The 25,883-nt window shown below is 37.3% G+C and overlaps 1 protein-coding gene across 1 annotated transcript in view; it reads left to right on the top strand.

The window, feature by feature from the left end:
• The window catches only part of DLGAP5 (DLG associated protein 5), a 37,028-nt gene that overhangs the window by 6,327 nt on the left and 4,818 nt on the right, over nt 1-25,883 (top strand). The window contains exons 4-16 of the mRNA XM_007445983.1: nt 2,557-2,619; nt 4,309-4,393; nt 4,467-4,586; nt 5,710-5,780; nt 6,517-6,791; nt 7,541-7,665; nt 8,058-8,184; nt 10,688-10,773; nt 11,536-11,696; nt 17,552-17,644; nt 20,970-21,189; nt 23,611-23,794; nt 25,553-25,613. Of these exons, the coding sequence (XP_007446045.1) occupies nt 2,557-2,619; nt 4,309-4,393; nt 4,467-4,586; nt 5,710-5,780; nt 6,517-6,791; nt 7,541-7,665; nt 8,058-8,184; nt 10,688-10,773; nt 11,536-11,696; nt 17,552-17,644; nt 20,970-21,189; nt 23,611-23,794; nt 25,553-25,613 (1,671 nt within the window). The remainder of the gene's footprint in view (nt 1-2,556; nt 2,620-4,308; nt 4,394-4,466; nt 4,587-5,709; nt 5,781-6,516; nt 6,792-7,540; nt 7,666-8,057; nt 8,185-10,687; nt 10,774-11,535; nt 11,697-17,551; nt 17,645-20,969; nt 21,190-23,610; nt 23,795-25,552; nt 25,614-25,883) is intronic.

Here is a 25,883-nt window from a genome sequence, read left to right as displayed (position 1 = left end):
TTGCACCTCACTCAAGTGATGGACACTTGAGTTGTTTACAAGTCTTGGCTATTGTAAATAATGCTGCAATGTACATGGGGATACATATATCTTTTTGAGTTAGTGTTTTCATTTCCTTTGGATAAATACTCAGAATTGGAAATGCTGGATCATATGGTAGTTCTAATTTTAATTTTTTGAGGATCTTCCATACTGTTTTCCATAGTGGCTGCACCAATTTACATTCCTACCAATAGTGCTCAGGGGTTCCTGTTTCTCCATATCCTCACCAACACTTATTATTTCTTGTCTTTTTGATAATAGCCATTCTAACAGGTGTCATGTAAGACATCTTAAGAGATAAATTTGATAGGACTGGTGACCAAGTAGATGGTGAGGGGTGGAGGAAGTTGAAGAGTTAGAGATAAGATGATGATTCTGAAGATAATAGTTTGATCAAGAATACAAATTTTGCTGCTGCTAAAAGAGGTGAGGAAAGCAAGAAAAGCTTAAGTGGGTGAATATTAATACCCTTTTAAAAAAAAATCCTATTTGGGCCATCTAGACATCAGGCAGTTGGGAATAAAAATTTGGAAATCAGGTTGGGGATCCATGCTAAGATGTGGATTTTGGATATGATATTGGGAGTATGAATGGACATTTAAGCTGTAGGACTAAATGAGACCATTCCAATTAGGGTATATAAAATTATGAAAGAGTGAGGTCTAGAGAACACCTTTAGGTGGGCAATGATAGGCTGAAAAGTACCGGTCAGAGTGGCAGCAGAGCTAAAATGGAGGATAGAAGCTAAAGGAGGGGTGATCTAAAGAGAATGGTTAGTGAATCAGGAAGGATGAAGTTTGAACAGATCAGTTGGATTTGTAAACTTGCTAGTCACTGGTGATTTGGTATTTATTTATTTATTATTTATTTATTTATTTTTGGCTGCGTTGGGTCTTCATTGCTCTGTGTGGGCTTTCTCTAGTTGCAGCGAGCCGGGGCTACTCTTCGTTGTGGTGCGCAGGCTTCTCACTGAGGTGGCTTCTCTTGTTGCGGAGCACGGGCTCTAGGCATGCAGGCTTCAGTAGTTGTGGCACGCAGGCTCAGTTGTTGTGGCTCGCGGGCCCTAGAGCGCAGGCTCAGTAGTTGTGTCGCACAGGCTTAGTTGCTCTGCGGCATGTGGGATCTTTGTGGACCAGGGCTCGAACCCGTGTCCCCTGTATTGGCAGGCGGATTCTTAACCACTGCGCCACCAGGGAAGTCCCTGATTTGCTATTTAAAGATATGTATAAAAGATCTCATTGACTGTGTATTCATTCCTGATTTAAATAAGAACTGAATAATATAAAGGCTGAAGATATTGCTTGTTTTTCTAGGCTTCATGAATCTCAATGATTCATTTGACAGATCTTTGATTTATTTACTCTGTGTGATCTTAGGACACTGTAGAAGAGACCAAAATTAATAAACTGTAGTTCATGGTGGAAAGATACAGATAAATATGTTCTTTATATTAGAGGAAGGATAGATTGTTTATATTTGGAGGAACATCAAAGAAGACCTCTTAGAAGGGATTAGATTTAAGCTGTCTTTTTAGGAATATGTAGATACCAATAATTGGTCTACACTGTAAACAACTATTTTAAAATATCTTAAAAATATATGTAGGAGGAACAAGAGACACATCGTTGTGGTTTTTTTTTTTTTTTTTTTTAATGTTGGCTGCGTTGGGTTTTCGTTGCTGCACATGGGCTTCTCTAGTTGTGGCGCACGGGCGTAGTTGCGCCGTGGTGTGTGGGATCTTAGTTCCCCAACCAAGGATCAAACCCATGTCCCCTGCATTGGAAGGTGGATTCTTAACCACTGGACCACTGGGGAAGTCCCTGATTATGTTTCTTAAGAAATTTTACAGTTGATAAATACCTTATAATTTTTTAATTGGTCTTTCTCATGCTAAATTTTTTTCACATTTTGTGATTAGGTCTCCATTTTCTTACTGACATTGGACAGGTGTATAATCATGAGATTTGAAGGCAAATTGTCAAAGCTAGGGAAGTAAGCTGTACAGCATCTTTTCATAAACAGAAAACAAAAGATCCTAATACTCTAGTTTGTTCATCTACCCCCTTTTAAATATGTCTAGTTAATCATATTAATGAGGATCCTAATACTTGGAAAATATGCTTTAAAATTTCTTCTCTCTCCTCATTGAGAAATATGGGTAAGTTTTGAAGTTATTAACTTAAACATAATTTAAATCAAGCCAGAACCAGAAACAACAATAACTTAGGGAATTCCCTGGCAGTCCAGGGGTTAGGACTCAGTGCTTTCACTGCCAGAGGCCCGGGTTCAGTCCCTGGTTGGGGAACTAAGACCCGCAAGCTGCACGGCACGGCCAAAAAAATTAAAATTTAAATTAAAAAAAAATTAAGTTAGCAAGTATCTTTTTGCCATAAATTATTAAGGATAAAATTTAACTTTAAAATGGAAACTTTATTTCATAATGAAACATGGAAGTAAATTTTGCCAGTTTATTTATTTATTTTTTTAACTTTATCTTCTTTTGACTGTTTTAAGGCTGTTCCATCTTCTGTACGGATTACAAGGTCAAAGGCCAAAGACCAAATGGAGCTGACAAAGGTATAGTTGATAGTTAGTAGGTCATTGTTACTAAAATGACAAATTGTACTTTTTTTCCTCAAAGTAAGTAAATTTATTTTTAATCTAATACCGTCTTCAAGCATAGTGATTATTTTATTAGAGTCAATAGTACTACCAAAATCACTGTTTTGGTATGGTGGCAGAGCAGATATGGCTAGATGCTAAGGAAATAGTCACTTAAAATATTCTTTGCCCAGACATCCCTTATGAGATTTATACTAAATTCTGTGCCACACTCTTTTTTGTTTGTTTACCGGGCTTCTATTATGCATCCCATGTCACCGTGAAGTGCAGATAGGAATATAAAGCATACAGGGTGAGTGTTATAAACTTATGGGTCTTCAAAACACGGTTATGGATAAACTTATTAGGAGGATTACTAAAATAAAGTCAAGTGGGCAAAGAGGGAAATAGTATGCCTCTTTGTCAGGTGAGGAAGCTAAGTTTCATGTATTCAATGAATTTGAATCACTACCATGTTCCTTTAGGCTCTAGAATATAACTGAGCAAAACAAACAAAATTCCCTGTTTTCAAGGAGCTTACATGAGAGATAGCACTAAAAAAAGAACTATATAGTGTGTCAGATGGTCAAAAGTATTAAGTATTATGAGGGAGATTTAAAAAAAGAAGAAGAAGGGAGGTGGGGAGTTTTGAAGTAGGTATAGGGTGGAATTTTGGTCAGGCCTCACTGAGATGGTGGCATTTTATTTTATTTTATTTTTAATAAATTTATTTATTTATTTATTTTTGACTGTGTTGGGTCTTCATTGCTGTGCGCGGGCTTTTCTCTAGTTGCGGCGAGCAGGGGTTACTCTTTGTTGCGGTGCGCAGGCTTCTTATTGTGGTGGCTTCTCTTGTTGCAGAGCATGGGCTCTAGGCATGCGGGCTTCAGTAGTTGCAGTGCGTGGGCTCAGTAGTTGTGGTGCACAGGCTTAGTTGCTCTGTGGCATGTGGGATCTTCCCAGACCAAGGCTCAAACCTGTGTCCCCTGCATTGGCAGGCAGATTCTTAACCACTGTGCCACCAGGGAAGTCCCCAGATGGTGGCATTTTATTTATTTATTTATTTATTTATTTTTGCTGAATGCGGGCCTCTCACTGCTGTGGCCTCTCCCGTTGCGGAGCACAGACTCCGGACGCGCAGGCTCAGCGGCCATGGCTCACGGGCCCAGCCGCTCCGCGGCACGTGGGATCCTCCCAGACCGGGGCACGAACCCGCGTCCCCTGCATCGGCAGGCGGACTCTCAACCACTGCGCCACCAGGGAAGCCCAGATGGTGGCATTTTAAATGAAGTCTTTAAGGAAGTAGAAGAGTGAACTGTGGGAAAGAGCTTTCTTCCAGGAGAAGAATTTTCTAGACAAAATTCAAAGGTCTTGAATTGAAAACATGCCTGGTATGTTAAAGGAGTCTCAGAAGATTATAGTCAGTTATTTTTTAATAGCTTAGGTTATTAGCATTTTCTAAATTCTAGGATTCTGAAAAAGCTTGTAAGGAAACGTATATAATGGAAAACTAGTTTCTTCATTTCATTTTATTTGGGGTAGTGGGTTTTTTGCTGAGTCATTTACAATATCAGGTTTCAGATGAGGGGTCAATTTACACATTAAAAATGTGGTGGTTTGGTTCATTATGCAATTAAATCACATAGTACCTAATCTTTTGAATAGATTGATAATGGGAGTGATGTTCCAGCAATCCGACCTGGTCAAAGACAGGCTTCTGAAAAGAAAGTGTTGGACAAAGAGAAAAAAGGTAAGTTCTGATGTTGCCACAACAATAATTTAAAATTACCACAAACATTTGATTTTATTATTTGTTCCCATAGCTATACAACCTGTAATGCCACCAGTGAGAATGACTCGATTGGCTACTCAAGCGGCAAAGCAGATTGCCAAAACAGTCCCGCCTACTACAGCAAGAAAGCCAGTGACAAGGGCTACTAATGGTAAGGACATTTCTTGATCAGTGACTGAGCTAGGATATTTTGGTACTTGAGGTTCTTTGTGTTCAATTTTTAAAAATTAATTAATTTTTGGCTGCATTGGGTCTTTGTTGCTGCACGCAGGCTTTCTCTGGTTGCAGCCAGCGGGGGCTACTCTTCATTGTGGTGCACGGTCTTCTCATTGCATTGGCTTCTCTTGTTGCGGAGCATGGATTCTAGGCGCACTGGCTTCAGTAGTTGTGACACGCGAGCTCAGTAGTTGTGGCTCTTGGGCTCTAGAGCACAGGCTCAGTAGTTGTGACGCACAGGCTTAGTTGCTCCACAGCATGTGGGATCTTCCCAGGCCAGGGGTTGAACCCGTGTCCCCTGCATTGGCAGGTGGATTCTTAACTACTGCACCACCAGGCAAGCCCCTGTGTTCAATTTTTAAAATCATCATGTACTTCTTTGAGTAGGAGAGGAGGAAATGGAGATTCTGATTCCCGAAGATAGGTTTTGTGCCCCGATATCCCGTTAGCACACAGTGGGTGCTCAAATGTTGAAGTACTGAATTGGTGTAAGCAGTGCTTCAAAGTGAAAAATTAATGGCCCCAATAAGTTACAGTCCATCCATTTGGTGGAATACAGTGTAACCATTTAAGAACAATGTATGAAAGAACACTTAATGACATGGTTAATCATATTAAGTGGGCAAAGAAAATCAGCTCAAACTCTGAACAGTATGATTGAATTTCTAAAATATGTATGTGAATGTGAACATAGGAAAAAACTGGGAAAACGTACTCTGAAGTGTCAATAGTGATTAGCACTGAGTAATGTAAGCTTGGGTAAAATTTTTGATTGTTTTTGTGCTTTTTAAAATTTTTTCTAATTTTCTATAATAAATACGTATTTGATATTCAGAGGCAAAAGGTAAAATACCTTAACACTTTTGCTTTGGAAACAGATGGCCTAAACTTGGCAGGAAATTTCATCTTTTTTTCCTATTTTATAATGTGACTTTTAATCATAAAATTCTTTGACATACATTCCTATTGCCTGTTTTCCTTTCCCAAATTACCTAGTACTTTTAATGCAGCATTTTTTATCTAGTCTAAATGGATGGCTTATTTCACTTTTATTTTAGATAATGAAGCAGAAACAGAGGCACCAAATCAAGGAAGACCTGCCAAAAAGATAGAAACAAAACCTGACAAGGTAGAGTATAAACATCTGTTTATTTCTAGGTACTTTGAAAATCTCACTGCTACTTTCATAAAATTGAAATTAAGCATATAGAACTGCTTCAAGAAGATAACTTATACATGTGTTAAAATCTCTTGAACCATAAAGAAGCATCAGGAGGATTTACTGTTGTTTTTCAGGTGTCTTATCCTGATACTAATATAATGTTATATGTCAGTTATATCTCAGTTTTTTAAAAAAACCAAATAATTGACAGAGAAAATAAGCTTCACATTTTATATGGTTAATCTCACTGTGTCACACTGAAAAATATTTTTCTCATATGATAAATTTATTTATAATCAAGGTGATTTTAAAAGAGGATTTGGTCCTTGACAATAGTAGTCATCCAATAAACATTGGATTTCTGATTCTCAACCATTGTAATTATCAACATAATTTAAATTAAAAGGTATTGGTTAGGTGGGTAATTTTTCCACCTTAGTTTTCATATATTTAATTTTAATACTTAAAACCTATTATTTAGTCCTTTTAATGAGGATTGGTTCTGTCTCTCTCTGGATCATGACAGTGGTTTAGTTAGCTGGCTACTGATTCTATATTTACATTTAATTGTATTTATTTTTTTCTCTTAAATTATGCACAAGGGACACATATCTCAACTTTCATATTTTCAGGCCTGTAAAAATTGGTTTGAATATATCCCCAGAAGAGAAATTCTTACTCCATTCTGTTTCCTCCCATCTAGGCCATTTCTTTTAAAGTTGATAGTGAAGAAAGTACTTTGGATTCACAAACCAGTACAACAATTGGAATGGATCCAGATGGTGTCTTATCAAAAATGGAAAATTTATCTAAGACAAATAGTGCAAAAATGAAGGGGAGGAATTCCTTTGCACCTAAAGATTTTATGTTTCAGCCACTAGATGGTCTGAAGACCTATCAAGTAACACCTATGACTCCCAGAAGTGCCAGTGCTTTCTTGACACCCAGTTATACCTGGACCCCTTTAAACACAGAAGTGTAAGAATTTAATGTTAATAATGAATTCCTTGCTAAGATGGTTAACAAATGCCTTTCTTAGATTTGTCCTGTGCTTTTTAAAAGTTAATATTTAGTTAGTAAATTATATTAATTATAAATCATGAAAATTTGGTCTTTTAAAAAAATTCTTCAGAAGGCTACAGTAATGTATTTGACAGTTTTTATATTTCCTATACATTGTTTTTATCATTATTTTCATGGTACACTTTGTGTTTTTTTGCTTTTTATAAGTGACTTTATTATAATACTTAGAAATAAATGTTTAGAAGGAAGAAATTTCTATAATACTGTAGTTCAGACATGGTTTGGGGTTTTTGTGTTTGTTTTTTTTGCCGAGTATTACTTTAGAAAAACTACTTCTAAAGCCAAAGATAATTAACTTGCAGAGTGGGGGGAAATCAGTTGGAATCATTAAGAGAAACAGCAAGGTTGTTTTGCAGACTGGCTGGCGGCAAATTTACTAGAAACTGCTCAGCAGCATCCAAGACTATGAGTGCTTATGTTCCATGAAGAGATCTTCATAGTCTTTGGATCTCATTATAATTAGTAAAGATGGACATTCCACTATAGGTGTTTAAATTTTTCCCCTCTAGAAAGACACATTAAAAAAAATAGAAACATATTTCTATTAAATCCCAGGTTTTTAAAAAGTAACATCATTTTGAAATCCTTCAATTAGATATATGAGGCTCATGTTTCATAAAGTATTTTTTTGCTATTGTTTTTAGTGATAAGACTGAAGCAACAAAAGAAATCTTGGCACAAAAATGTAAAACTTTCTCTGCCAAGACAGTACATCAAGATTCAAGTAAACTACAATGTCCTTTGGGTTCTCTAACCGTATGGAATAAAGGTATTGTATTTTAATTAATTTTTTACTTGCTTTTCTGGATTGTGATTTATCAGACATTTGTTTAGAGCCCTTTTCAACATACAGTTCAGGGATGTGATCTCAGGGTCAGGAGAGATGGGAAAACATGGGGAAAGATATCTGGAGAGAGAAAGAGTTGGAATAAGGAATATAGACTGAGAAGATGGGGGGAAATAAATGTATATTTGAGGAGATGAATATCAGGAGACACTTTAGAGGATATGTGGTGAATGAAATCATTGAGTCAGAAATAAAATTTTAAAATTCAACACTGAAAAAAATTAAAGGATTTAAAAAAAATTTGTCTTGTGGGGGATGTCATTTTATGAGTTGCTGCTTTGAAATTTATATGTAATATTTTCTTTAATCTATAGAACATGTTTTAAATAAAAATGAAACTACTAATAAAAATTCAGATGGCCTTTCAATAAAAGAAGTCCCATCACTTGAAGTAAATCAAGATCAGATATCTCAGCCACAACATGATGTGCCATATTTCAGGTTTGTCCATTTGTTCCTAGTGTAAGAATTTTGTATCAATGTCTAGACATTTAAAACCAAAATTATACTATTTTTAACCTGAATATAATAGATGAGTTGGGGGAAATTGAATTTTGGTGATTTTCATTTATCTTTTAAATTTTAATGATTTTTTTTCAGTAACTAGTACATTCATGTGGTTCCTAATTCAAAAGGTAGAAAAAGGTACAAGTGAGAAGTCTTTTTCCCAACCCTGCCTCCCAGGGGATAGTTTGAACCTTCCACGGAGGCAAGTGTTACTCATTTTTTGTGAATATTTCCAGAGGTAGATAATGCATATGTAAACTAACATAAACATATATATATATATATATTTTTTTTTAATATTGTTTCATTTAATGTTAAATGTAGTAGACATTCCATTTTAGTACTTAAAGAGCTTTCTCATGTTGTTGTGTGTGTGTGTGTGTGTGTGTGTTCTTTAATGGCCACATAGTATCCAATAATATGGATATACCATAATTTACTTAATAGGTCCCTGTTGGTGGTTATTTACATTGGGTTCAGTCTCTTACTATTTCAATCAAGGCTGCCAACAACAAACTTGTATATGTTTCAATTTTCTCATGTACAAGTATATAAGGACCTCAATTTACATTCCCCCCAGCAAGGTATGGGAGTTCCTATTTTCTCATACCTTTTTTTTTCCCCCACAAAGAACTAAATTAAAGTTTATTTTATAAAAGAAGGATAATGGGAGATGGTAGGAGGCTCTTTGGCCCACCAAATTATGAGATAGGATTATGTTTCTCTAACTGAATTGAAAATTAACATCCTGTTTGGGGAACTTCAACATGTCACCTAAGCGCCTTGGAAGCATATCAGAGGCCTGCATTTCGAGAAAGGCCTTAACATTCCACATCACACAGAAAATGATGATATTCTGTTATCTTTGAGTGAATATAGCAAGAAAATTCCCATACCTTTTCCAATACAATGTTAACAATTTTTGAGTTTTACCAGTCAAACAGATAAAAAATATTAGCTTTCTCTAGTTTATTTTATTTATTTATTTTTTAATTTCTTTTTTTTTTTTTTTTTTGGCTGCGCTGTGTGGTATATGAGATCTTAGTTCTCCGACCGGGGATCGAACCTGTGCCCCCTGCAGTGAACACTCGGAGTCCTAACCACTGGACTGCCAGGGAATTCCCCTTACTCTAGTTCTAATATCCATTCTTTCTATTATGAATGAGTATCTTTTTATATTTTGGGGAACCACTTCAATTGTTTTTAGACCATAATGTTTTAGAATTATAAGGTCTTTCAGAGATTAGCTAATCCACTGTGTTGTTCAACTGAGACATTGAGATGATAAACAATTTATCCAACTAAATGTCAGATCTAAGCCAGGTCTCTTTCTCATTAATTAAAGCTGTTCTCTGTTGCTACTGGACATAGGCAGCTAAATTATTCTTCTAAGAGAAACTATCCTCAGTTTTCCTGCTTGGATGTTTTTGTAAAGAAACAGTTTAAAATTTTAAGCCAGGGTTTCTTTTTTTTTTATATAAATTTATTTATTTTATTTTATTTTTTAAATTTATTTTTGGCTGTGTTGGGTCTTTGTTGCTGCGCGCAGGCTTTCTCTAGCTGTGGCGAGCGAAGGCTATTCTTCGTTGCGGTGCGTGGGCTCCTCATTGCGGTAGCTTCTCTTGTTGCGGAGCACAGGCTCTAGGTGTGTGGGCTTCAGTAGTTGTGGCTCGCAGGCTCAGTAGTTGTGGCTCACGGGCTCTAGAGCGCAGGCTCAGTAGTTCTGGGGCGTGGGCTTAGTTGCTCTGTGGCATGTGGGATCTTCCGGAACCAGGGCTCGAACCCGTGTGCCCTGCATTGCCAGGCAGATTCTTAACCACTGCGCCACCAGGGAAGCCCAAGCCAGAGTTTCTTAACCTTGGCACTACTGACATTTTAGACTGGATAATTCTTGTTGTGGGGTCTGTCCCCTGCATTGCAGGATGTTTTGTAGCATCCCTGGCCAGTAGCACTCCTCCAGTTCGTGACAATCAAAAATGCTTCTAGATATTGCCAAATACTCCCTGGTAGGAAAAATTGACCCAGTTGAGAACCATTGCCTTTGGACAAGCAAAGCCTAATAGAATCTGTAAGGCCCTATCACTGTAATTTGAGACTTACAGTAATTTGAGACTTAACAGTTTTTAGCTTCATCTTACTCTTGGCAATTGAATTCGCCTTAGTTCCATGGAAAATAACAGAACTAAGGAATGTCTAATTCTTTCTGCTTAGCCACTGAAAAATAAGAACAGAAAAGACTAGAAATATTAGCTTGAAAAATGGGCTCTTGGCATTAACCATCCACTTAAGTTTTAGGTGTGGAAGGATGGACATACATAGAATATCAAATTGTATTTATGGATTTTAACATATCACATTTCATAAAATAATTAAGCATCAGCTCTGGGAAGTTAATGTTGTATAATTGTCATAGTGCTAATGTATGTCATCATTTTAGAAATATTCTCCAGTCAGAAACTGAGAAGTTAACTTCACACTGCCTTGAGTGGGACAGAAAGCTTGAATTGGACATTCCAGATGACGGTGAGGGAACATTTATATGTTTTTATGTCTTACCTTTATTTTTTTTTAATATGGTTACATTTATTTGAAACACAAAAATCCAGTGTTGTCCAACTTTATAATTTCATTGTTATTCAAAATAGCAAGAATTTTTCATATCTCACATATGTTCACTAATATCTCTGTGCTAAAATGGTACCTGACTTAAAAGATGTAAGTAGTTAGAATATTGACTATGATTCCTGAGAGTTAGACATTTGCCTATTTTATTATTAGATTTTTTTACTGTGACTTTATGAATGATAGCTATAGCTGGTATTGCTTAATTATACAAAAATATTTTCTGAACAAAAATTACCTAAATCAATATGAAATCAAATCAAAATCAATCAAGTTTTCTGAAAAGTTCCAACCTTACCTATTCAGGAAAGCTATTTAGAAAAAAGTCATTTGTGTGCTGCCACATCAGTTCTTAGATACTGATGTGCAGTGAGTTGTTTGACGTTGATTTCTTATAAAATACAAGGAGAGGTAGAATGCTCTTTACTGTGTAGCAATATGTATGAGAATGTATATTGATTTAGCAGGAATTAAAGCAGATAGTAAATGCTCAATATTTGTATGACAAAGTTTTGTAGTAGATATTTTTTGTTTTGCTTTAAAGTAAGAATTTGATTCTGTAACTGTAGGATATTTGGAATGAGGTCATCTTATCAGCTGGTTGGCTTGCAGTAAAGGTCCTGTCTTGTCCTTTAACTTTTAAAAACCTCATATTTCTTTTAGCTAAAGATCTTATTCGCACAGCAGTTGGTCAAACAAGACTCCTTATGAAAGAAAGGTTCAAACAGTTTGAAGGACTGGTGGACAATTGTGAATATAAACGAGGTGAAAAGGAAACTACCTGTACAGATCTGGATGGATTTTGGGATATGCTTAGTTTTCAGGTATGTGGTCAAGTATTTTGAATATGGTAACTTTGAGTCTGTTTTTTTTGTTGTTTTGGTTTTTTTGAAAATGAGGTAACAGTAGTATAAAAGGGTTAGTATTAGCTACTTATGTGCCTGTAATATTATTTATGTATTTATTTATTTGTGGCTGCATTGGGTCTTCGTTGCTGAGCATGGGCTTTCTCTAGTTGTGGCGAGCGGGGTCTTCTCTGGTTGTGGAGCATGGGCTCTAGGTGTGTGGGCTTCAGTAGTTGTGGCACGTGGGCTTCAGTAGTTGTGGCACATGGGCTTCAGTAGTTGTGGCTCACGGGCTTCAGAAGTTGTGGCTCATGGGCTCTAGAGCACAGGCTGAGTAATTGTGGCACACAGGCTTAGTTGCTCCGCAGCATGTGGTATCTTCCCAGACTAGGGCTCGAACCCGTGTCCCCTGCATTGGCAGGCGGATTCTTAACAACTGCTCCAACAGGGAAGTCCCTGTGCCTGTAATATTAAATGAGATATTAGCACCTTTATAGACTGTAATGTGCTGTCTAAATTTTTATTTTATTTTATTTATTTATTTGTTTATTTGACTACGTTGGGTCTTAGTTGCAGCACACGGGATCTCTGTTGTGGCATGCGGGGTCTTTTAGTTGTGACATGCGGGATCTTTAGATGCGGCACGTGAACTCTTAGTTGCGGCATGTGGGATCTAGTTTCCTGACCAGGGATCGAACCCAGGCCCCCTGCATTGGGAGTGCAGAGTCTTAGTCACTGGACCACCAGGGAAGCCCCAAGTGCTGTCTAAATTTAATGACTGATTGCTTCTCCTCCCCTGTATTGTCAGTATGATTTCTATTTGGGTTGGAAACTGAGATTATATTCAACTGTTGAATAATCTGTAATGATTCTACATGTGAGAAGATGAGTAAATCTAGTCTTTAGTAGTTCCGTTCATCCAGCAGTTACTGAGTTCCTACCGTTTGCCAGACATTGTACTAGGAGTTGATAAAATAAGGCACATTCTCTGCCCCAAAGGAGTTTGTAGTTTGATTAGTGGGTTAGACAAAATATATAATTCCAATCTAATGTAAAAAAGTGCTATGAGAGAGGGAATCACTAGGAAGATCAGTAAGGGCATGGAAGGAGATGATACTTTGTAGCTTTTTGAGCATATTTTAGAAATAAGCATATAAATTACTATTTCAAGAACCTATAGTCAACAACTATTAGACATTTCAAGAAAGCCTCAAACCTGAAAGAAAGAAGCCAAAGCAAAAATAAGAAGAAAGGTATTTGGATGGAGGAAGTGGACCAATCTAGGAAGTATAACATCCAAATAATAGGAATTCCAGAAAAAGAGTACTGAAAAAATAGAAAATCATCAATGAAATGGTTTAGAAAATTTCCCCAGTACTGCAGGACATGAGTTCCAGATTGAAGGAGCCCACTGAGTGCCTAGCACTGTGAATTAAGAGTAGACCCACACCAACGTATGCCATTAAGTATAACTGTACAACTCTTGGGATGAAGAGAAAACTGTAGAAGCTTCCAGAGAGAAAACAAGTTTCATACAAAGGGTCAAGGATCACAGTAGCCTTGGATTTCTCAACTGCAACATTTAAAGCTGGGAGAACAATGCCCTCAAACTTCTGAGGGAAATAACTTCCAACCTGGAGCTCTGTAGCCAACCAATCAAGTGTGAGGGTGGAAGGGCATTTTCCAAACACACACAGTCTCAGATTTTACCTCCCAAGCACTCTTTCTTAGCAAGCTAAGTGAGAAAGTACCTCACAAAAATGAGGGAGTAAGCCAAGAATGGAGGAGGACGTGGGTTGGATCCCCAGCAAGGGGCCAAGAGAATTGAGGCCGAGGGGAGACAAGAATGTGTGAAGCATGCTTAGGAAGCAGCACTTCCTGATTAGCACAGGGGGACCAGGGGCTCTACCAGACCGGTCTCTGGAAAGCTGAACTGAGTAAAATACCTGATTTGTTTTTTATTAAGAGGAGATTTAATGCATTCTTTTTTTTTTCTTTTCTTTTTTTAAAATTTATTTTATTTATTTATTTTTGACTGCGTTGGGTCTTTGTTGCTATGCATGGGCTTTCTCTAGTTGTGGCGAGCAGGGGCTACTCTGTTGCAGTGCATGGGCTTCTCACTGCATTGGCTTCTGTTGTTGTGGAGCACAGGCTCTAGGCGCATGGGCTTCAGTAGTTGTGGCACGTGGGTTCAGTAGTTGTGGCTCTAGGACTCTAGAGCACAGGCTCAGTAGCTGTGACGCACGGGCTTAGTTGCTCCGTGGCATGTGGGATCTTCCCGGACCAGGGATCGAACCCGTGTCCCCTGCATTGGCAGGCCGATTCTTAACCACTGTGCCACCAGGCAAGTCCTTAAGAGGAGATTTATACTTACTGTGCAGTTTAGACTGAATCGATGATAGGCACATGAACAGCTAAGCAAACAAAAAGCAAAACAATTATTACGTCTAGAGAAAAGTGAGTAAGGGAACATAATAGTTTCAGTAACTTTATGGCCCAGATGTGAATAGTGTTTATGTAGTCATAATATAAGCATTACTTTGTGAGCAGTTTTTATACATTTACCAGTTTTCATATTGATGAGTTGGTTAACTAGTATCCTTTGATGGTGATCAATTAATTCTGTTTCTTACTATCATTGTTAATTTATGGATTTAAAGATATTTGATGTGTTTTCATTATTTACAGTTACTATCTTTATTGATGCTCATTTCTCAGCTTTGGCCAATGACAGCCTCTTCAAACTGGCTGCTGGGGCCTTTTTTTTTTTTTTTAAGAGTTGTATTGAAGTACAATCTGTGTATCATAAAATTAGCCTGTTTTAAATACCGTATGATAACACATATATATGGAATCTAAAAAAAAAAGAAAATGGTTCTGAAGAACCCAGGGGCTGGACAGGAATAAAGACGCAGACATAGAGAATGGATTTGAGGACACGGGGAGGAGGAAGGGTAGGCTGGGACGAAGTGAGAGAGTGGCAAGGACATATATACACTACCAAATGTAAAATAGCTAGCTAATGGGAAGCAGCCACATAGCACAGGGAGATCAGCTCGGTGCTTTGTGTCCACCTAGAGGGGTGGGATAGGGAGGATGGGAGGGAGGGAGACGCAAGACGGAGGGGATATGGGGATATATGTATACATATAGCTGATTCATGTTATTATACAGCAGAAACTAACACAACATTGTAAAGCAATTATACTCCAATAAAGATGTTAAAAAAAATGTGCCTGTTTTAAGTGTACAATTCAATGATTGTCAGTAAATTTACAGAGTTGCATGCACACCGTGACCTTAATCCAAATTTAGAACATTTTTAGCACCACAAAAGGATCCGTCCTGCATATTTGCAAGTCAATCCCCATTCTCACTCCTAGCCCCAGGCATCACTAATCATCTTGCTGTCTTTGTAGATTTGCCTTTTCTGGGCATTTCACATTACCTAGAATAATACAATATGTGGTCTTTTGTATGTGACTTCTTTCACTTAGCATGATGTTTTTGAGGTTCATCCATGTTGTAGCTTGTATCTATATTTATCAATTGATGGATATTTATATTGTTTCTACTCTTTGGTGATTATGAATAGTCTTCTATGAATATTCATATACAAATATTAGTGTGGATATATATTGTCATTTCTCTCTGGTAGATACCTAGATTTTGCTGGATCATGTAGTAAATTTATGTTTAACTTTTTAAGAAAGTGCCAAACTGTTTTCCAAAGTGATTACACCGTTTTATGTCTCCACCAATGTGTGCTCCTGTTTCACCACATCCATACTTGTTATTGTCTGTCTTTTTTAATAGCCATCCTAGTGGGCGAGAAGTGTCTCTATAGTTTTGATTATGATGTTAAGCATCTTTTCATGTGCTTATTAGCCATTCATATGTCTTTTTTGGCAAAATGTCTAGTAAAATCTTTTGCCCATTTTTAAATTGGTTTGTCTTTATTACTGAGAGGTGTTTTTCATATATCCTGTATACAAGTCCTTTATCAGAAATATTTGCAAATATTTTCTCCCAATTTGTGGCTTCTGTTATAATTTCTTAATGATGTCTTTTGCAGTATAAATGTTTCTGATTTTTGTATTTTTTGGCCACACTGCGCGGCATGCAGGATCTTGGTTCCCTGACTAGGGACTGAACCCGTGCCCCTAAATTGGGAGCTCAGAGTCTTAACCACTGGACCACCAGGGAAGTCCCAAATGTTTTTGATTTTGATGAAGTTCAATTTATCAACTTTTTTTCTTTTATGTTGTGTACATGTCTAAGAACTCTTTTTGCCTAACCACAGGTCACAAAGATTTTCTCTTATGTTTTCTTCTAAAAGTGTTATAGTTTCAGCTCTTACAGTTAGGTCTGTGATCCATTTGTAGTTCATTTTTCTGTATGGTGTAGATAACAGTCTAAATTCATCTTTTTTCTTGAGGATATCCAAATTTTCCCAGTACTGTTTCTTAAAAAGATTGTCTTTTCCTCATTGAATTACAGTGGCAACTTGTTGAAAATCAGTGATCGTAAATGTAATCCTGAGTCATTTTGACATTTAAATTTTTTTTTTTGAGAGAGAGATTGAGAGTATATATGAATATAAATGCATAGTAAGGGGACTTGAAGCAAGTTTACCAAACTGTTGACAGTGGTTACCTCGTTGGAGGAGATTGGAAATACCAGAAGGATGGGGATATTATTTGAATCTTTTAAAATGAGATTGTGTGAAGAGAATGAGAAGGCATGCCACAGACTGGGAAATGAATATTTATAAAAGATGTATCTGATATTTGATACAAACATCTGTATCAGAATATACAAAGAACCGTTCAAACAACCTGATTTTTAAATGGAGAAAAGACCTGATCAGACCCTTCACCAAAGAAGATATACAGATGGCAAGTAAGCATATGACAAGATAAGGCTCAATGTCGTAGATCATTAAGGAATTGCCAATTAAAACTACAAGAAGCTACCACTGGATGCCTATTAGAATGGCAAAAATCCAAACCACTGACAACACCAAATGCTGGTGAATATGGAGAGCAGCAGGAACTCTGATTCATTGCTGGTGGTACATTGCAAAATGGTACAGCCACTCTGGAAGACAGTTTGACAGTTTTTTACAAAACTAAACATGCTCTTATCATACAATCCAGCAATCACAGTCCTTGGTATTTTCCCAAATGGTTGAAAACATATGTCTACACAAATATGTGTACACAGGTGTTTATAGCATCTTTATTTATAATTGCCAAAACTTGGAAGCAACCAAGATGTCCTGTAAAAAAAGAGAGATTGTATTCATATTGTGTAATTTAGGAAACAAAAACATTTAGGATATCTCTCCTACCATTTTAGTGATCAAAAATAATTTAGGAGAGTTATCCATATATGGCATTCTTTTTTTTTTTTTTTTTTGCGGTACACATGCCTCTCCCTGCTGTGGCCTCTCCCATTGCGGAGCACAGGCTCCGGACGAGCAGGCTCAGCGGCCATGGCTCACGGGCCCAGCCGCTCCGCGGCATGTGGGATCTTCCCAGACCAGGGCACAGCCCCGTGTCCCCTGCATCGGCAGGCAGACTCTCAACTACTGTGGCACCAGGGAAGCCCCCATATATGACATTCTTTATGTAGATTTTGAAGGTTTGTAAGACCAAAAATAACAATGAACAATTTTACTGTAAGAGTTTTTCACTTGAATACTAAATTCAGGGTGATTTAGTCGAATTTTATGTTGCCATTCTCAATTTTTTTGAAGCTTCAGTTTATTAGTTTGTAATTTTAATGTGGTTAGCATTAATCTGATAAACTTGAGCTTTATTTATTAATAGATAGAAGACGTAAATCAAAAATTCAACAATCTGACCAAGCTTGAGGAATCTGGGTGGCAAAACAATAACAATACAAGCAAAAAAGTTTTTCGGGTAAGTTTGTGGGTTTCTAATATAGACTCTTCTACTCTAAATAATTTTTATTTTCAAGCTTTATAAACATTTAGCTTCAGATTTTTTATCATTTTTTAAAATAAGTTTCATATATTGCTTACAATGTGCTGATTGTCTTTGAAGAAAGAAAGGAAATGAGCAATGCAAAATTCAGGATGGTTATTTCCGGAGGGAGGAAGGATAGGGGCTATGATTGAATTGGGGCTGTGATTGATTGAGAGCTTCTGAGTTGCTACATAGTGTGTGTGTGTGTGTTTGTTTTATTCTTTAAATTGTGTTTATACATTTTTTGGTGATAATAATGGTAGAAGTAGATAATTTATATAATGCTTAGTATGTGCCAAATGTTGTTCCAAATACTTTACATGTTTTAACTCATTTAATCCTCAACAATCCTCCTGAGGTGGGTACTGTTATCCCCATTTTACAGTTGAGGAATATGAGGCCTAGAAAGATTAAGTTACTTGCCCAAGGTGGAGCTGGGTTTCAGGCCAGACTTTCTCATTCCAGAATTCCTATTCTTATCCAGTAGGCTGTGCTTTTGTGTGATATATTTCAAAATGAAAGATTTTTGGGTTTTTTTTTAGCCATGCCGAGTGGCTTGCGGGATCTTAGCTCCCCGACCAGGGATGGAACCTGGGCGCCCTGCAATGTAAATGCGGAGTCCTAACCACTGGACCACCACAGAAGTCCTGAAAGAATTTTTTTAATAGAAAAGAAAGAGGAACAATGGCTCTTTAGAATGTCTGTCTTCTTCCTTATACTTTATCTTGTAAAATTTCCTATTACTTTATCATGATAGCTTCCATTCTTATCTATTTGTAGAATTTTTTCTAGTAATGTTTTAAACTCAGAGTTTTTGATTCAGATGAATGCTTCTCAAACCACAGTAGAGCATTGCCAGTTTTCCTTTTAGATTTTAGAAAAATGTCTGTGATTATAAAATCAGGTTTCTAGATTGGTACTTTATCATGCTATGTAATCCATAGAAAAACTGTTTTGAATCCTTAGGAGTTTAAGCTGTTAGAGTATTAAAGAAACATTTTAATAAAATTATTTTACTAATTGTTATGACAAAGACTCAAAGGACATTGACAAAATTGATTGAATGAGTTTTAAATCTACTAAACAATGAAGGATGCTTGAACATTTTGAAGCCACTGTGGATATTTCTTATTGAGTAGTCCTGGAAACATTAATATCATCAGTGATGCAGATAATGGCTGTATCAGTACAGCAGTATATCAGAGCCTTGTAATTCTGCCCCTTATCACCAGGTGTCTCTCTCCTCCTACTTTATTTAGAGGCTACTGTTAAGATATTGGACAAATAAAATAAAATTTATCTTTTACCTATACTTTGTTACCATTCCCTTCTACCTCCTATTCATTGCCTCTCATTCCATCACTTATCCTGTTTTCATCTTTCCCTCTTTTTTCCATCAGTTTTTAGATATGTTTAAGGGTCTTATCTCTGTTTACATTAGGAAAAAGCAAAACAACAACAACTAAACCTGTGAGGTCCACATCTCTTACAGTTATCTGTACCTCCCCTTCCCCCATTCCCATTTCTTTCTTCCCAGTCACAGATAAGCTTCCTGAAAAAGTTGTCTATACTCTGTCTTTACTATTTTGATTCCCTCTTACCTTTCCAACTCACTGCAATTCAGCTTCACCCCCTCTATGCTACTAGAACAGTTATAACCAAGGTTATTGATCCTCTAATTGCTGCAGTTATTAGGTACTTAATTATAAAATCTAGTCCCTCTGCAGTATTAAATACAGTCTACTCCCTCTTTCTTGAAATTGTATTATACTGATTTTCCTCCTACCTCTGTCCCATTTTTTTTAGTCATGTTTGCAAGTTTCTTTCCCTTTATCCCTTAAGTGTTTGTGATACTCCAGTTCCTACCTCAACTCTCTTCTCTCCTTCCATATTCTTCATGCGCAATCTTACCCGCTCGGCGATGATTCCCGAATCTGTATTTCAAACCACTCTTACTGCTGACACAGTAATACTTTAAAATCTGTGTATCCCAAACTGAAATCATCTCCACACACATCAATGTTTCCTTGTCTCAGAGAATGGTATTATCATCCCTCCAGGCATCCAAGATAGAAACCTGGCTATCTTCTGTGGTCCTTTCCTTTCTGTATTTCACCACCTTCACCCGCACCTATCTAAAAGATTGCTAAGTCCTCTCAGTTCTTCCTCATATCTCCTGAATCTGTTTACTTTTTTCATTTTTCCCTCCGTAATCTAACTACTAGCATCTTTTTCCAGTATCACTGAAGTAATTGCCTTCCTAACTGGCTTGTAACCCTCCAATCCATTCTCCAGGCTGGACACAGAGTGACTGTTCCAGAATGCAAATTTGATAATGTTAACCTCCTGATTAGAAATCATCAGTAACCTCTATTACTTTGTCCTCTGTGTAAATGTAGCTCCTCAAAATGGTTACATGTGAGGGATCATAATTAGCTGTTACTTACCTCTTGCCAACTCCTCTGTGCTTTCTTTCATTTCTGGTTTTGCAAACATGCTATTCTCTCTACCTAGCCCTTTCCTCATCCCATCCTGTAGCCCACCTAGCTGTGATTTCAGCTCGGGTGCTACTTCCTATAAGCCTTTCTCGGTGCCTCTGAAGGTTGATTAATTGATAAATTCAGCCCTCTGAATTTATTTCTAACACGACATTTATTCTTCTCAGTGTCCTTATCTAGCTCTTCCACTGTGAAGCTGAGAACTCCTTGAGGGCAGGAACTTTGTCCTTTACCTTTTGACCCCCAGCATTTTATTTATTTATTTATTTTTTTAATTTATTATTTTTAAATTTTTGCCTGCTTTGGGTCTTCGTTGCTGCATGTGGGCTTTCTCTAGTTGCAGCAAGCGGGGCCCCTCTTTGTTGCGGCGTGCAGGCTTCTCATTGCAGTGGCTTCTCTTATTGTGGAGCACGGGCTCTAGGCACGCGGGCTTCAGTAGTTGCAGCACTTGGACTCAGTAGTTGTAGCCCATGGGCTTCGGAGCACAGACTCAGTAGCTGTGGTGCACGAGCTTAGTTGCTCCGTGGCATGAGGGATCTTCCCGGACCAGGGGTTGAACCTCTGTCCCCTGTATTGGCAAGCGGATTCTTAACCACTGCGCCACCAGGGAAGTCCAACCCCCCCACCCCCAAGCATTTTAGCACGTATTAGGAGCTTGGTAAGTATATGATGAATGTGTTGAGAATTTCATGTATGCCTTATTTGTTTTTCTTATAAGATGGTAATGAATCCCTTTAATAAGTCATAATTTTTCTTCACAGAAAAAAGTTGTCTCAGGTATAGTGAGTAAACCCAAACAGGATGATGGTGGAAGAATTGCAGCTAGAAATCGCCTAGCTGCCATAAAAAATGCAGTGAGAGAGAGAATTGAGCAGAAAGAACATGCTGAGGCAGCAGCCTCTGCAATGCCAAAGGAAGTGGATAAAATAGTGTTTGATGCTGGATTTTTCAGAATTGAAAGTCCTGTTAAATCATTCTCAGGTTAGTTTTTCTGCTGAGACTACTAAACGGAAATATTTGGGTTGGATGTGAGCTTGTATAAGAGGTGAAAAATAGTTTTCACATGAAGATTTATGTGTTTTCTGTGATTTCTGAGAAATAGCTTATGGAAGGTGGGTTTGGTTTAATTTTCATTTGGAGTAAAAATTTTCCTCCTATCTTTTTTTTTTTTTTTTTTTTTTTTTTTTTTTTTTTTTTTTTGCGGTATGCGGGCCTCTCACTGTTGTGGCCTCTCTTGTTGTGGAGCACAGGCTCCGGACGCGCAGGCTCAGCGGCCATGGCTCACGGGCCCAGCCGCTCCACGGCATGTGGGATCCTCCCGGACCGGGGCACGAACCCATGTCCCCTGCATTGGCAGGCAGACTCTCAACCACTGCGCCACCAGGGAAGCGCGACACTTCTATTAATGCTTTAAGTGCTAGATGTTTATTTTCAAGGAGAAAGGGGCTAAGTCCTCTTTAAGCAGAAGGGATTTTTTTTTTTTCTATTATTTAACTGTGTCCACTTGGAAGATTTCTGACAATAAACTTGAGTTGCTATTTAATATTTACATTAAAATGTAAATTTATCACCTCAAGTATATTATTACCTCCCTGTCAATTTAGGTATCACACCTAGTGTGTGGTTTTGGTGTGTTTTCTTTACACCAAGCAGCTGCATTCCCTGGACTCCACGAATTGCCTCACTGCTAATGGCATGGGTCCTTGTTACTTACTTCCCAAGGATCCTAGTGGTTTCCATGACTATGGGCCCACCGCTGTCTATTCTTTCAGGGAACCATCTTGGTGCTTATGACTAGAGAGATCAAGATTTTTGACCAAAATTGATCTTTCTGAAATTGAGTTTTAATTATAGAACTCAATAGAGTTTTAATTGTAGAACTCATAGTTTACATGAGGTTTGTTACAAAACAGAAGTCCCCCAGGAAGCCCCACTCATCCCGTTTGTCACTTCCTAAAGGCAACCACTTCCAATGCTTAAAGGAATCTTGGAGTATTGTTTACAGCCCTCTCTAAACAAGGTGTAGATTTTTTTCTTGAATTATTCCTTTGATGTACTTTCCTTGGTTTTCTCTGATCTTTCTTTCAGAAACTCTTATCTTTCTCCTGGTAAATAGACTGTTTTTATCATTCTTTCCTGTACTTGTCATTTTCTTCTACTTCCTGAATTTCTTCAACTTTCCTGTTGGCTATCATGTTTTTAATACCCAAGAACTCTTTCTTAGTCTTTGAATGTTCCATTTTATAACATTCTGTACTTGTTTCATAAGTGCACCGTCTTATTTTTCTACAGACGTTAACGATAGCTTTTACGTATTCTGCCCTTGGATAGTTTGTTCCAAGATACTCTCATCTGTTTTGTTTTGGTTTCTGTCTCTCGTATTAGAGTCTTCCATTGGGTGTCTGATGATCATTCACTGCCTGCTCATGGTTAAGGGCGGGACTCTGCACGGCAGCGTGTGGGTAATAAGGTCTTTACTGTGGGGTGATTTAGCTGCACCATTATGCTGGGAACCTGCACATCATCACTGTATTTAAGTCTTTTCTCATGGGCTAGTTAGATTCCCCAGAGAAGATCCTTCTGATCTGTTGCCTGGAGGGTATAATTCTGGCTTCCAGTCTTTCAGGAGCCACATGCGGGGAGGGAAACTGAGTGTATCAACAATTTAAATAATACTCATTTAATCCTCCCTTTTCCATATAGTACCCGTCTCTCAACTTTATCCCCTAAACCAGAGACACCCTGTTTCACCTTTTTGGGGAGATAAGCCTCTAGTTTTTTTTATCTTGGTGGTGGGAGGGGGTTGTTGACAGTTTCCCAGCTGTGCATAATGAGGAAAGGAATCTGGACTCTAATTGTTCTTTAAACTGACTTTGAACCAATCTCCCTGTTTTTACCTCTGCTTGCAGAGATTCTTGAGGCCACCAATTCTTTTGAGAGGTGCTGCGGTATAAACTGGGTTGATTCACATCTTTCCTGACTAGTGGCTTAGGATTTATTTTCTTGAGTCTACTAAGTAATATCCCACTCATCTATCTATATTACGCTTCCAAATTTTTCTGAGTTTTGTTGTTTCTGGTTTAGTTTCCTTTGTCCTTGAAAATTATATTTCAAATTTTAAAAGCCACTGACCTTAAAAAAAAAAGGATGCTTTGTCCTTGTAGCATTCAACCTTTCAAGATTATCTGTTACTGTTTATAGTAGTGGGATGTCAAGAGGCAGCAGTTTAGTGTGTGTGTTCAGTACTATCTTTAACTGAAAGTCCCAGGCATTGACTTTAACAAACATTATTTTATAGGAGAAAGGTAGGGGAATAGGAAGAATTTGCACTGTCTTCCTAGTTATAATGAAAAATGAATGAAAGAGCTTTTTGGTATTAAGATGATCTCTCTCATCTTCTAGGACTTTCTTCTGAATGTCTTTCTCAACGACTTAGAATACCTAAGTCTGCCAGCAAAGCTGCGTCTGAGAGCAGGGCTGAGATGGGCGTTTTAAGACAAACCACATCACCAGAGAATCCTGATCCTCAGGGCACCAAAAGTGAACATGTTGATAAGACTTTGATTTCAAATATTCCTGGAAACAGGTATTTCTTTAATATTAAGAGTTTAACAGATGCAGACATTAAATACCATTTCAGATTGTTAACCTGGTTAAGTATGCAAGATATGTATTGTTTATTAAATTTCACAATGACCCTGTAACGTATAGGCAATACTTCTATTTTATAAATGAGGAAATTAGGGCTTCAGATTTCAGATTGGTAAATGGTCGTAGCTAGATGGGCAAAGTAAATGCTGCAGAACCAAGAAGAAAAGGAGTAATATAGTGTTCTTTGTTGATAAACGGGCTGAAATTTTGGTGCTTGACAGATCTGAGCTTAAAACCAGCTCTATGACATACTAGCTATGAAACTTCAGGACAAGTTTAATTAACTCACTAAGCTTCAGATTCATCATCCACAAAACAGTGCTGATACCTCCCTGCAGTGTCGTTGAGGGGTAGGCACTTTTGTACCGGCCATTATAGAAAGTACCTTGAGGTTGCTGACTTGACAGATGGCAGAGTGAGAGAAGGGGGAGCTAATATGTACTGAACAATTATTATGGGCTGGACATTGTTCAAGGTTCCTATCATATATTATCTCATTTAATCCTCAAAACAACCATGTGAGGTACTAGATCTCCATTTTTAAAAAATGAGGAAACTTGAAAAGTTAGTAACTTACCCAAATTCAGCTTACAGTTGGTGAGAGTGGATGTTACCTACATTCTTTATGCTACATAGTACTGCCTCTGTAAAGATGCATCAAAATTACCTATATAGTCCTTGTTCGTGGAACATAAATGTACCAGAAATATGATAGGAAAAAGATACTTTAAGTAGGAAATAAAATTGTAGTCTGGGCCCAAGATAGGACTGTTGGATTTATTATTAATCTGGAGATGGGACAGCATTGAATATTCTGCCATCACACCAAACAAGGTTGTCAAAAAATAAAGAACACCCTATGCATTGACTATTTCAATGGGGAAACAAATGAAAGTTTTTCTTTTTAAATATTTCATGGAACAAGTTATAAAATTTCTAGTTTTCAGTATAAAGTATATTTAGCCTTTGTAGGGATTAAATTATTTTAGATGTTTTAGAAATCTGTGGATTATAAAATACCAATTTATTGTCATTTCTTAAATGCAAATTACTTTACTTTGTATACCCTGTAGTTCATTATCTTGTACTAAGAAGATCCAAAATTGTATTTAAGTGATATTACAAGTACTCTTTAAAAATTTTTTTACTTTATTTCCGATAATAGTCCTGAAAGAGCATCTTACAAATAAACAACTTCGTACAAAGTGAAGCTGAAAACCAGAAAAATAGAGTATATATACGTATTTTTAAATGACTCCAAGAGGTTGAGACAAATGTTTCTAGTAAAATGCAAGTTAAGAACTTCAGGATTAGAATATATTGTGCTATAACTAGCTAACAAGTAAAGGTAGGCAACTCCAGCCATACAATAATTGAGTTGATGCTTTAATCCCCCAGAAGTAAGCTTTATCTTGACTTCTTCTAGTATGTGGCTCTGGATTTGGCTGAGGTTCAAAAGATTGCCAGTAGACTGACCAGCATGGTCACAAGCTTGTGAGCTTTCTGAGGAAAATGCGTTTGGTTTGTAAGGCCATCCTGAAGTAGCTGTCATCCAAAACGAATCTGTTTGGATCAGGCCTGATCTTGGATGAGGCTCCATCTTTGACCCATAAAGGATAGTCTCAAAACACAAGTCAAAGCATAGCAAAATGTTTAATTATCTGAGTACAATGCTGCTTTTTTCTTTTTTCAGGAACAGCGTAGTAGAAGATGCTAAGTGTCCTGGATTACAAGATTTAATTGAAGTAAACCATGTAAGTCCTATCCCAGTGCATTAGATAGCCCAGTATGCTATCTATTTATATCATTATATATAGTAACTCCATAAACAACCTCTGGAATTTCCACTGAAAATCTAAAGCAGTCATATAGAATTACAGTTCTTATTTCAAAGACCTTTGGCTTGTTTGAGATCATAGTGCTAATTTGGTTTTCAGCTCACATCAAGATTATTTTTGTAAATAATGTTTTATGGTATCACAGCCACAGTCATTTGTTTATGTATTGTATCTGGCTGCTTTCAA

This window comes from Lipotes vexillifer, unplaced genomic scaffold, assembly GCF_000442215.2.
Source record: "Lipotes vexillifer unplaced genomic scaffold, Lipotes_vexillifer_v1.1 scaffold43, whole genome shotgun sequence".
Taxonomy (NCBI): Eukaryota; Metazoa; Chordata; class Mammalia; order Artiodactyla; family Lipotidae; genus Lipotes; species Lipotes vexillifer.
The sequence above is the reverse complement of the archived record's forward strand: the minus strand, read 5'-3'. Positions and strand labels throughout refer to the sequence as shown.